The sequence below is a fragment of the Prionailurus bengalensis genome, chromosome C1 (genome assembly GCF_016509475.1).
Source record: "Prionailurus bengalensis isolate Pbe53 chromosome C1, Fcat_Pben_1.1_paternal_pri, whole genome shotgun sequence".
Classification (NCBI taxonomy): domain Eukaryota; kingdom Metazoa; phylum Chordata; class Mammalia; order Carnivora; family Felidae; genus Prionailurus; species Prionailurus bengalensis.
In genome coordinates, this window is record NC_057345.1 from 212,924,289 (window position 1) to 212,936,271 (window position 11,983).

Genomic DNA, 11,983 nt, shown 5'->3' on the forward strand with positions numbered 1-11,983 from the left:
AGCTCGTTTCTAGCCACCCTTCCCTGACCAAGTCGTTTAACCTCTTTGGATTTCGGTTTTTTAACTATAAAATGGGGATAAAAGTGGCTATGGAAGGTAAATGAAGTAGATGATTCAAATAAAACCCCCGGCCCCGTGCCACACGCACAACACGTGCTCCATAAAAACGAGCCATTGCCAGTTCCTTCCTTGCTCTGTGTATCTTTCGTCAATGTGGTCTGCCCGGAAAAGTGTCAGATTTGCCAAAGTTTGCTCTCCGCCTGGCGGGCCTGGCCTAAGGCTCTCCAGCTGACGTTCTAGACAGTTCTTCCATCACTGAGAAGTGATAAAAAGAGAGAAGTAGAGAAATAAGTCTAGAACAATCTACAGTCCAAGTGAAGGTGAAATCTATCAGATAAGGCAAGGCAGAGAAAGGGCAACATAATCTTACCTCCTAAAATCTGCCAAGTTTTACCTCCAATAGAACTTAAGCTCTTTACATGAACCTCTCTGCCAGCCCAAAGTTTAACCGGCAACGAAAGAGGGCAGGATCTGGTTTTCTTCCGATCTTTCCTCATTTCACCCTGCTTTAAAGGCGCTGATGCTCAGCCGTTGGACAAAATGAGAGTAAAAAGGAAAGCAGTGAGAGGAAGAAAATGATCCAGGCTGAGAAGCCAAGAGTGAGCTTTACGGATAGGAGTTCCGTATTTCCTGGGTCTGCCATGGAGAAATTTCAGTCTCAGGGAAGACAGGCAAATGAGGAAACTGGAACCCTAATGGATCGCCTCACGAGAAGACAGTCGCACAGACTCTACACTTAGAATTTGCCGGAACTTGCTTCTCAAACATTCCCACTATCACATTCCACTCTGTCCTTGTAATAACTCCACCACAGGCAAGGATCTGTTGGCCTCCTTTGTTTCGAGCTCCGTCTCCATTTGTCTTTCTCCTGCTCTCCTCCTCTCCTGGCCTGCGGAGAAATGTATCTGGTAGCTCACTGGAGACATATGCTCTGGGAAAACACACCTGCCTGTGGCTAAACGTGTCTGTACTCCTGCCTGCGTGAGTCTGTCATTTCTAAGGGATCTGGCCCACCCAACAGTTGAGGCAACTCAGCAGCCCATGCAAGTTGTAAAATATCAAGGCCGGAAGTAATCTCATGTCTTTTAAAAAACCAATACCCGGGGCGCCTGGGTGGCGCAGTCGGTTAAGCGTCCGACTTCAGCCAGGTCACGATCTCGCGGTCTGTGAGTTCGAGCCCCGCGTCGGGCTCTGGGCTGATGGCTCGGAGCCTGGAGCCTGTTTCCGATTCTGTGTCTCCCTCTCTCTCTGCCCCTCCCCCGTTCATGCTCTGTCTCTCTCTGTCCCAAAAATAAATAAACGTTGAAAAAAAAAATTTAAAAAAAAAATTTAAAAAAAAAAAAAAAAAACCAATACCCTAGCCCTAAAAGTCCCCTTTGCTTTTCTGAGAGGAGCCTGTCTCAGATCCGCTCCTTTAAAAACGTAGAACTCTCCGGAGTCCCTCCAAGAAAAAGAGTCCGCTGTGCGGTGGAGAAGGTGAAAAGGGAAGAATTAATATTTATTCATCTTTAAAAGTTGGGGTGGCAATTGAAATCTTCACATTCCTTTTGATCCTATTCTATTTTTAATGGCAGAAACTCCCAGCCAGGGCTCCAGTGGGATGCAACAGAAGTTTTAACATTCAGGGGAGCAAATGAACTTGCCGCGGTGTGTGTGACTGAATGAGAAATTATCCAGCTCAGCTCAGCCCTGCTCGGGGCAACAGGTCCCTGCGCCCCGCTACTGGATATGGGTCAGTCAGCTACACCCCAAAGCAGGAAATATCGGCATCATTTTGTTTGGCAGAGAAGCGAGTACCGATAGTGATAAGCAAGCCTGGTCAGAGATGTCAGCTCTGACCAAGAAGGCTGGCTGCCAGGCCGACGTTAGCTAGAAGGTCACGGTCAGGCCTAAGCAAGGTTCTGCCACACCGCCAGGGCCACAGACTCTTGGAATAGGCATCACCTAGTAGGAACGCATAAAATCAATTTAGAAACAAATGCCATTCTTCCCTCCCCTCGCCTCTTTTGTTTCTAGGTGCTTGTACAATAAATTGGCTCCCTGGTCCTGAGTCCTATTCGGGAGCTCTGGGAATGCTTCCTTTAAGGATTTCCTTCACCCCAGCTCATCTAGATTGCATTCTTGCATTAAAAATTAATGAGGAAAAAAAATTAATGAGGTTGAACGAGAAGGTTAGGGTTTGTGTGAGAAGGGTGGCGCTTGGCCTTCATTCAGGAGTGGGAGCCCCATCCAGCACAACATCCATCACCGTCTCCACGGCCATAGAATCAGGGCGAGATAAAGCATCCCGTTCGCTGAGGAATCAGCAACCAACCTTCCTATACGGTGGTGCCTCGAGGGCAGCAAGGGGAAGAAAAAACCCCAGACAGCAAACAGAGACCGTGACCAACATAACCACCGGGAATGTAAATAAAATATTATTACGCACAGCTCACTCACCACCTCACCCTCAACAACTCCCTCCCCCAGAAGCAAAAAGTAAAAACATACAAATTGTGTGTTTTTAAAAAGAGCCGAGCTGCTATTTGGAAAGAAGCCACAAATAGGAAGATTTGTCTCCAGTTGGCTCGCTACTGTCATCACAAGGCTTCAGCTGCACCTTCACAAGCGAACCAGGCTTGTTTACTAATTTAAACTTGGGGAGCATGAAGCTGAGCCTCACTCACGTCGGGAAGTACCTTCCAACAGTGATTTGATCTTAGTCAGGCCTAAGCCATGTTTACCTGGGCTTTCAAAAGCCCAAACCTCGGGCTCTTTCGACAGCACACTTTAAAATGAAATAAATGCACTCCAAGAGCCAACTGTAACAATCCAGGCTCGTGCCAAACACACAGGTGTAAATTTCACACAAGAGCCGGGGAAGGCGTTTCTAGTAAAGGAACCGCTGGGCGGAATGCAAGCCAGAGCTCTCGCCTGCCCAGGGTCACGTGCTCCTGCTCCGGAGCACAAGGGAGACCTTAAAGGAAACAGGGCGGCAGAAAGAACTCCAAGAGCCGAAATCCACAAACTTCGCAGAGGTACAGAACACCAGGCCAGAAAAGCTGCCTCAGGGAAGTCTGGCCTTATCTCTCTAAGGACTTCTAAAGAGCCACCCTCATCACCTGGACGGGGAGCCCACCATCCTCCTCGGTCACCTCTTCCTTCAGAAGAGAAGCCATGCCCTGAACTGACAGGGACTTCAAATGGCACAACTAGTAGCTGGTGTCACAGCCGAAATACATTTACGTTACCTTTGGTCAATCACTCAGACTCCATGTTGATATTCTCTTAAGAAGACAAGGAGGTTAGAGGCCGGTCACCTACGACCTTGTGTCCAAGACTAAAGGTCTCTTCTCTTGTTTCGTCTGTTTGAGACCCTGGGGAACTGGCCTGGTGTCTCAGATTCTGTTCATGTGAACCCACTCCCCACAAATCCAAAGCCCCGGGGAGGCTTGGAAACAGGCTGTGGGGCATCTGCTTCTGCTAAATGCAATGCCCTCTGCAGGTTAATCCTCAGTATGAAAACTCATGGCAAAGGTTAGCCTCTCCCAGCACCTAAGGGACAGTCTGCATTTTGCCTTTGGAGCTTTACATTTTCATTGAGAAACCTCCCAAGCCAGCCAGGGTTCCTGGCCTCAACTATACTAAGTGTTCCGACTAGCTCAGCCTCCAAGGGCCCCGTATTTTACCACTTAAACACTCCTTCAAAGTTTACTATGAAACAATGTGGCTCTCAGCCTGCCAAAAGTTTAAGTGCAGGTTTCGGTGGATTTTATCTAGCAGAGTAACCGCCCTCTCTCTTGGCAATATTTGCGAGCAAAAGGCAGTCATCAAACCTTGCAGTCTGGGTAATTCCAGGGTCCCAAGTGTCACCGGATGAGCGCCTTTCTGTAAACATCCCTCCTTCTCATTTTGACCCCCTTCCTGTCACCCTGGCTTCAGAATCCAAATTAAAGGCAGTCTGCCATGTCAGTGGACAGCACTGAAAAACTTTTGATGGGATGACCCAGGGCATAACTATTCCTAGCTGAACTTAACTTTCGATTTTCAAATATCTGGGGGAGCCGAAGTTCAGGGGAGATGAAAGGAGAGCACCAACAAACAGGAAAATAAAATAAAATATAAAATAAAGTGAAATATAAAATAAAATAAAATAAAATAAAATAAATAGCATACCATGGCCAAGTCAAAGCAAGTTTGATATTTCCAAATTACACTGGCAAATGGATGTTTCCACAAATCATTTGTTCTGTCTTTCCCGGAGAGAAAAAAAAAAAAATCTGGATGCCAAAACCCTAACCCCAGATCAGTAAATCGTGCCCGCGGAATGCAATCTAAAATTGCTGGTCAGAAAGTGCAAGCTTCGACATATCAACACGCACACAAACACCCGAAGCCAAAAGTTGTAACGCCCGAAGCGATGCGTTGGTCAACGTCCCCCCGTCTGGCCCCCGCCGGGTGCCCGGCGGCGCCGGGCTAAGCTGACAGCATCCTGCTCTTCCACGACCGACCGCTCCGGGCAAATCCCCGCCAAGGGGGCGCAGGCGCCCCCCCTCGGGCTCCTCGGGCCCGGGGCACCTCCTCCTCCAGGCTGGCCCCCGGCCGGCCGGCCGGCCGGCCGTGCGGGCGCCCCTTACCTGCAGGCGCTCGGTGGCCGGCTGCCACATCTTCCAGCCCGGGGTTTGGCCGAGGAGACGCCGGCGAGACTCTCGATCGCGCCGGGGGCAGGGGGTGGGGGGCGGGGGGCGGGGGGCGAGGGGCTGCGGCCCCGCTTTACATCTGGGGTCGGCGTCCGCGGGGGCGTTCGTCCCGGAGCCGGCCGCTGCCGCGGGGTGGGCGCAGGGGGGCCGCGAGCAGAGGAGGCGGCGCCGCGCTCCGCTGCCGGCAACTTGTGGGCACGGCGGCGCGCCGGCTGTCCTGGCGCAGCTGCGAGAGGACTGCGCAGCTCCGCCCGGGCCCGCGAGCGCACGGCGGCGGCGGCGGCGGCGGCGGCGACCGCTCCCTCCTCCTCCCCCGCCGCCGCCGCCGCCGCCGCCGCCGCCGCCGCCGCCGTCGCCGCCGCCGCCCGGACCTGCGCGCTCTGAGCATGCCCGGGGCCGGCGCCCGCCAGAGAGCCAGCACTCCCGGGGCCGCCAGTTCCCGCCGCCGGAGCGGGGAGGCCAGAGCCGGCCGCCCTGCCCCCGACCCCTGCGGGACCCCGGGGTGGGGGTGGGGGCGGGACGGGGTCTGGGAGAGGGGGACAGACTGGCTGGGGAGGGCAGGGCCCGAAAGGCTAGGTTCGGCAGGGATCTTTGAAGCGCCTGGGACTCGCCCGGGCGCTGTGAGGCGCGACAGACTTTCCATTCATTCTTGCCAGTGGAGTTAACTGAGCAGCTATTATGTTCCAGGCTGATGCTGGGCTCTGCGGGGGGGGGGGGGGGGGGGGGCAATCTAGAGGCACAGGACCCAAGACGGGAGAAAGGTGCCTCCTCTCCTGAGCTTTCAGTCTAGCTGGGACGCCGGTCCGTGACCAAGAGGATAGGTGAACGGGTACTGGGTCAGGTGGTGAGGCATGGTAGGGAAGAAATAAAACAGGGCTGGCTTATGAGGGAAGAAGGGGAGAGGAGAGCTCTTTTTAGAGTGGGACCCTGGGAATGTCTGGAGTAAGACCCCAAAATGGGCACGGTGAGGGATGGGACGCTGGGCAGAGGACTGGGGTGCCGTATCCAGTGAGGCGCGTAGCACAGGGCCCCCATTCTTCATCCCTCCAGAGATGTGCCAGGCGCTGCAGGAGGCTCAGAGAACCCAAAGCCTGGCCGCCGTGGGCTCCCAGGCTTCGAGGCCCACATGCTACTGTTTGCATCCTAAAACAACTCCTTTCCCGAACAGGCCAGGCCCTTCCCATCCTCTTGACAACTAGGCAAGATAAGGATTACTATTCCCATCGTATGGATTAAATAAATGAGGCTGGCAGGGTTTAGGTCACCATCCAAGCGACACAGCCAGTGAGTGGCTTAGAGTGTGCACGCACAGGTGACTTCCAGGCGGGAGTTCTCAATTCGGAGCCCCTTGATGTGCTCTGACCGTGCAATGCCTGAGGAAAAGAGCAACCATCTGGGGCTGGGGGCACGGGGACCTCGGCAGGATGGGGTAGCTGAGCTGAGTCTGGAGGGCCGATGAAGAGTGTGGGCAGAGAACATGGTGGGAAATGCTGAGGGACAGGAACAGAGAGAGTAAGAGCAGCAAGGTGTATGCGAGGCCCAGGCCTCCTGAGAGGCGGGGTCTGGGGAGCAGGGAGGCTGGCAGGGGAGGCGTTCTGACAACATACCATGGGGCACTGGGACAGGTGCACAGCCTGAGTCCCGAGCAACCAGGGCACTATGAAAATTAACACCCCATGCCCAGAAGGATCTGTGCTATCTCGTGCATAGGTGGGGTGTGATTTCCAGATATCAGAGGGGTCTGGAATGCTGCCCTCAGCTCATCGGATCCTCCTAGTGCATCTCCCCAGGCTTGGGGAACACGAGATTTATAGAGTCTCCCAGAGGAGAGCCCACAGTAAGGATTTCAGATGCAGGGCTTCCCCCCCCCACACACAACCCGGTGTTCTTCACCAAGGCTCCAAGCAGCTCCTTCAGGACCCTGCAGTTGTGAGTCGGCATCCCCTACCCTGGCACATCCAAGACCCTTGGTGCCCTGGAAGGCTCTCGCAGAGCCACAGAGATGCTTCTCAGGGGCTGGTCTCTGTCTCCCCAGAGGAGCACGGGACCCTCCAGCCCCTGCCGGAAAACCACCAGGCCTTACTCTCTCGGCCACTTCCCACTTGCCCGGGACCTACCAATAAACCCCTTATGCTGAGGTGATCAGCCCTCCGTGGGTATGATCTCTGATTGCCTGGTCATGTGGTCTGTTTTAGATGCTATTTTTAGTTTCCCAATAACTCCTCCTGCGCACCTCCCACACCTAGAAAACTCCTGATGAGAATAATAGACCTGCCCAGCCTCCTAGTTCTCTTTTGTCAAATCCCAAAGCAGAAAGAGATGCACTTCATTACGAAAATCTAGAAAATCCAAATGTACATATTAAACCTCTCAGGAAGCTAAAACGGGAATATTCGGTTGCCAGCGACGTCTTCAGACTCAAGCGTTGAAACCCTCCTCAGTTGCAGATGCTTCCGTGGAAAAGTGATTTTGTTTTAAATAGCAGCGGGATGAGATACCGGCCTAAATTCAAATCGCATTAGAGCGTTAAATCCTGTCTTCTCACCTCCGAGTGTAATTAATTGTTATGACTCAGTAATACAGCTTTTTAGTTCAGCGTATGGTGCTATTTAAAGAGAAAAGGCTTCCTCTCCGTAGAGATGGCTCTCAGTTACCAGTTCACTTTGCAAACAGATTTGGTAGAGACCATGTTTCGCCGACATTCCTGTTTCAGTTAGTTACCTTTGTGCCACTAACCAGGAGACCGAGGCGGGGCGGGGGAGGGTGTGTAGGTGGAGGCTGTTGGAAGGTGGCAGAAGGGATGGGACAATCCCCCACCCCCATCAGTTTGGCTCCCGAGGCTTCCCATTCAGGAGTAACCTGCAACAGAAGGTGAATGAAATAGAGACATCTACTGGCCGGAGCTGGGACGTGCATTCTGATCTCTCCCAACCTCGCCCTCCTGCTGAGTCTGATCGAGCTGCTTTACAATGCGAACAGATCTGTTCAGGGCAAGGCACCATTCGTGAAATAAGCAAGGTGTTTTGGTGCCATGAGGAGAAATATAAGGTACATAGAAAACAAGGTACACAGAAACGTGCCTCATGTCATGCATAATCCTCCATAACGATCTTAATAAATACTATTTCAAGAAAAATGACCGGAAAAACAAAAAGAGTGACTTATAAACATGAGTTTGGGTCCAGAAAAAAAAAAAAAAATCACAATCATCCCTAGAAGATTTTGTAAGCCGTCTTTAATCTAGTTCATGGTCCTGAGCCCTGAGGTAAGCAACCTAAATATCCACATCAGGAGAAAGGTGAACTAAATTCTGGTCCAGAATATGAAAAATAGATTAAAATATTACGCCGCTATTAAAAGGGATAATTATACAGCTGTGTTGCAACTGGAAAATAAATGCTTATGGTATAATTATAGATTTTTTTAAAGTAGGTTAAAATGTGCATAATTTGAATATCTGTATAAAATATGTATCAGTCTCAATAAATGCTGGAAAGAAGCTAGGACAATGGGGAGACCCAGGTCGAATCCCAGCCTTCAAACTATCTAGATGATGACTTTCTGCAGGTTATTTGCCTGTTGAACCTCAGATTTTTCATCTGTAAAAAAGGGTGATAATATTACTTAAGGTTTTTAGGAGCCACGAGTGAGGGCATGTGGGGCTGCTACGTGCCTGACACATAGTGGATGTGCAGAAAACAATAGTTTTCATCTCTTTACTTTTCTGCCCCCTTTTTATCATTGAAATGATCAAATTCTCACAAAGTGGTGCGTGTTTCCTGCGGTTAAGTCATTTCCATTTGGATTATTTGTAGATTTCACTTATTTGATTTAGTTTCTCAAACAAAAGTGATCAACCATATTGAAGCTCATTTACATTTCTAATTCAGTCAGATGGCCAGCAAAATGTATTATGGTTCTATGTTCAGCAGAGCAAACCATTCTTTTGGTATCATTAACTTTATTTCAAAATCACCAAAACAGCTGTAGATGAATAAGACAGAAAAGTCTGAAAATTCATTAAAGCCATTTGAACCTCCCTATAGTGATGGAGCCTCTGGCTCTTGTCCCTACATAGTGACAGGTATTTATGGGGGTGCTCAGATAACCCTTTTCCTCCCTTAAAAGGAAATATTCCTAGCTCATCTTTGCAAACCCGGTTAACTGGTTAATACCCAGGATGTGTGTCATCATTCTTTACTTCCTCATACCGTTCCCAGCCTCAGAAATGCGGTAGATTATTTTCAAAAGTGGTCACAGACATCCCTCTCCTTGCCCACACCCCAAAAGCCCTTTGCACTGTGGCTTGCCTATTTCTCTCATTATGAGGTGGAATTCATCTGCACGCTTTGAATCTCTGCTGGACATAGTTGGTTCATAAACTGGCCCCCGTACACAGAGGACAAAGGGAGCCGGAAGAAAGAGTCAGGTCGCTCCAGAATGGCAAGTGGCAATTTTAGTAAGCAAGGGAACTTACGAGGCTTGTCTTGAGTGGCCTGTAAGACAAGTAGATCTCCCCAGCGGCCGGCCAGACTAACTGGGTTCAGTCACATATACCTTCCGGATGGTCTCAACAACACCTTACTCTATCAAGGCTACATCCTTGAAAACAGCTCCCAAGGTGGGGAACAGTGGGCAGAGTACGTTTCAAGGATGGGGGCGGGAGGGGTGACGAACCTCTGATTGATCCTGTCTAGCTCCAGAGTCAGCTGGCGGTCATGTGTCTCTCAGTAACCTCTTTCAGCGGACGTGTGACTTGCTCTGATCGATAGAATGTAGCAGATGTGACACTGTGGAACTTGCAAGCCTGGGCCACAGAAGACCTTGCAGCTTCTGCTGTCACCCTCTTGGAACCTGAGATCATGGCAAATAGAAGCCTGAACTAGCCTCCATGAGATGAGGACCACGTTAAAAAGAGGCCAAGGCGACATGAGTGAGCTCAGCCTAGAGCACCCGGCTCACGGGGTGCCTGGTGGGCTCAGTCAGTTAGGCATCGGACTCTTGATCTCAGCTCAGGTCATGATCTCGCCTCTCGTGAGTTCGAGTCCTGCGCTGGGCTCTGTGCTGACAGCACGGAGCCTGCTTAGAATTCTCTCTCCCTTTCTGTCTGCCCCTACCTCACTTGTGCCCTCTTGCTCTCTCTGTCTCTCTCGAAATAAATAAACTTAAAAAAAAAGAAAAAAAGAACACCCAGCTCAGTCACATCACTCAAGGACAGCAGCCACATGAGTGACCCAGGTGAGCCCAGCAGAGGAACCACTCAGCTGAGACCAGCCCAAATTGTTGACCCACAGAATTGTAAGCAAACAACATGTTTGTTTTTTTTAAGCCCTATGTGTTGGGGTGGCTTTTTGGGTCATGGTAGATAAGTAATACAGGAAACTAGTAAGTGTTAAACTCTCCCACTAAACCCCGAATCCTTCTCAATATTTGCTAACGGATTTATCAGAATTAGTGCTAACATGAAACCCAATTGGCCAACAAATAAAGCCTGAGTTCCTTTTTTTTTTTTTTAAATTTTTTTTTCAACATTTATTTATTTTTGGGACAGAGAGAGACAGAGCATGAACGGGGGAGGGGCAGAGAGAGAGGGAGACACAGAGTCGGAAACAGGCTCCAGGCTCCGAGCCGTCAGCACAGAGCCTGACACGGGGCTCGAACTCACGGACCGCGAGATCATGACCTGGCTGAAGTCGGACGCTTAACCGACTGCGCCACCCAGGCGCCCCCTGAGTTCCTTTTTGTGTTTTACTCTTGCATACCTCTGTCCTAGCCTGAGATTGCGTGGGCCATGGGTTCGAGTCGTGCCTGCTAACTTTTCTAGTAGGTCCTTCTGACAGGAAGATGGGCTGCGGGCTGTCCTCCAGGCATACGATCATCCAGGTAGGTTTCTTCTAGTGCAATCTGCCATCAACATGAAGGTATCTGCTTTTCCACAGCCCTTGGCATCCTCTCTGAGACACTGTCCCTGTCAACAGCATGCTGCCCATCCTTGGGGACAGGTAAAGACAGCTCCTGTTCCAGCGAGAGCCTGGAAGAGTGGACGGGAATGGAGGCTGGTGCTCAGATCCGCCTTCCCCACAGTTAGGGCAGAGAAGGGGCATGTCTATGCTACCGCTGTTCTTTGCAGACTGGTTTCTGAGGGTCCTTGTTGCCCTCTAGTGTAGACCCGACTCACTGATTAGCCGCATGATCCCAAACACATTCCTGGCGGGGCTTGTGTGAAGCCACACCTTATGCTCTCTTCTCACCTCACCCCTTCTCCATCTGAGCTGATTTCACACAGAACCAATCTCTTGTGTTTTTTCTCGATTTCTATTTTTTTCTCTCTGTCTTCCCACTTCTATCGCCAAAGCCAAGAATTACTTATCCTAAAACCGATGGAAAAATGTGTTGGACATAGCTTGTAGAAAGTAGGTGATCTTGGAAAGAGCATCCGTGGTAAGAAAGAGTCTCGGTCTACACTGGCCTTTGCTTAACTCAAAGCTTCCGTGTACAATTCTGTGATGCGAGAGCTGCTCCGTTGGACAGGGAAGCCCTTCCGTCAGAGATTCCCAGGACTATTCCAATAAAACCACAAGGGAGAGGCATAAAGTCGCTGGCCTCATGGGTGGAGAATTGGGAGAAAGGAGGAGGAAACTAAATCTTTGCCTTTAACTAACTACCTGGAGTTGTAACCGGATCAGTGCAGAAACTATGTCTCTGGGTGCTGTGCTCCAGTTTTACTGGTCATATTTCAGCGATGAAGAAAAGGAGCCAGGAATCACCCATGACCTGTCTGAGGTGTAGTCTGCCTTCAGGAATTATTGATTAGTAATCATGTAGTGGACGTTGCGACGGGCAGTCCAGATCTGCCCCCCGGGATCACTGTGCTCACCGCCTCAGCAGCCAGGAGTATTGGCCAGGGTTGGGAGCGTGGCCCACAGGCGAATCCCTCCCTGGGCGTCACCGAAGGAAGCTGACTTGCCCAAGTTTATGCTCCTTCCCTGGGGGCAGCCCACTTCCAATGACTGGTCGCTGTGGAGGTACAAAGACCCCAGTGGGGGGTGATCGTCTGATTGTAGACGGCCAGTCCAGCCTCCCACCCGATCAGCCTTGGTAGCAACTGCCTCCAGAGTCAACTTCTCTTCTTGTCCAAACCTGCTTCCTTCACTCGATTACAGACTCTGAATAGGGATATGGGAGATGGACCACCCACCGGATGGTGACGGCTAGGGCAGTGATCATCTCTAGAGCACTGTAGC

General features: G+C 50.9%; 1 protein-coding gene across 2 annotated transcripts in view; it reads right to left on the reverse strand.

Moving 5' to 3' along the window:
* Positions 1 to 5,063, reverse strand: part of PID1 (phosphotyrosine interaction domain containing 1) — a 229,812-nt gene extending 224,749 nt beyond the window's left edge. Inside the window, exon 1 of one of the 2 annotated variants that reach the window (XM_043578055.1) lies at positions 4,677 to 5,063. In XM_043578055.1, coding sequence (XP_043433990.1) covers positions 4,677 to 4,706 — 30 coding nt within the window. In that variant the 5' untranslated portion in view covers positions 4,707 to 5,063. The remainder of the gene's footprint in view (positions 1 to 4,676) is intronic. The other variant, XM_043578056.1, reaches the window with a different exon arrangement.
* Positions 5,064 to 11,983: the final 6,920 nt, after the last annotated feature.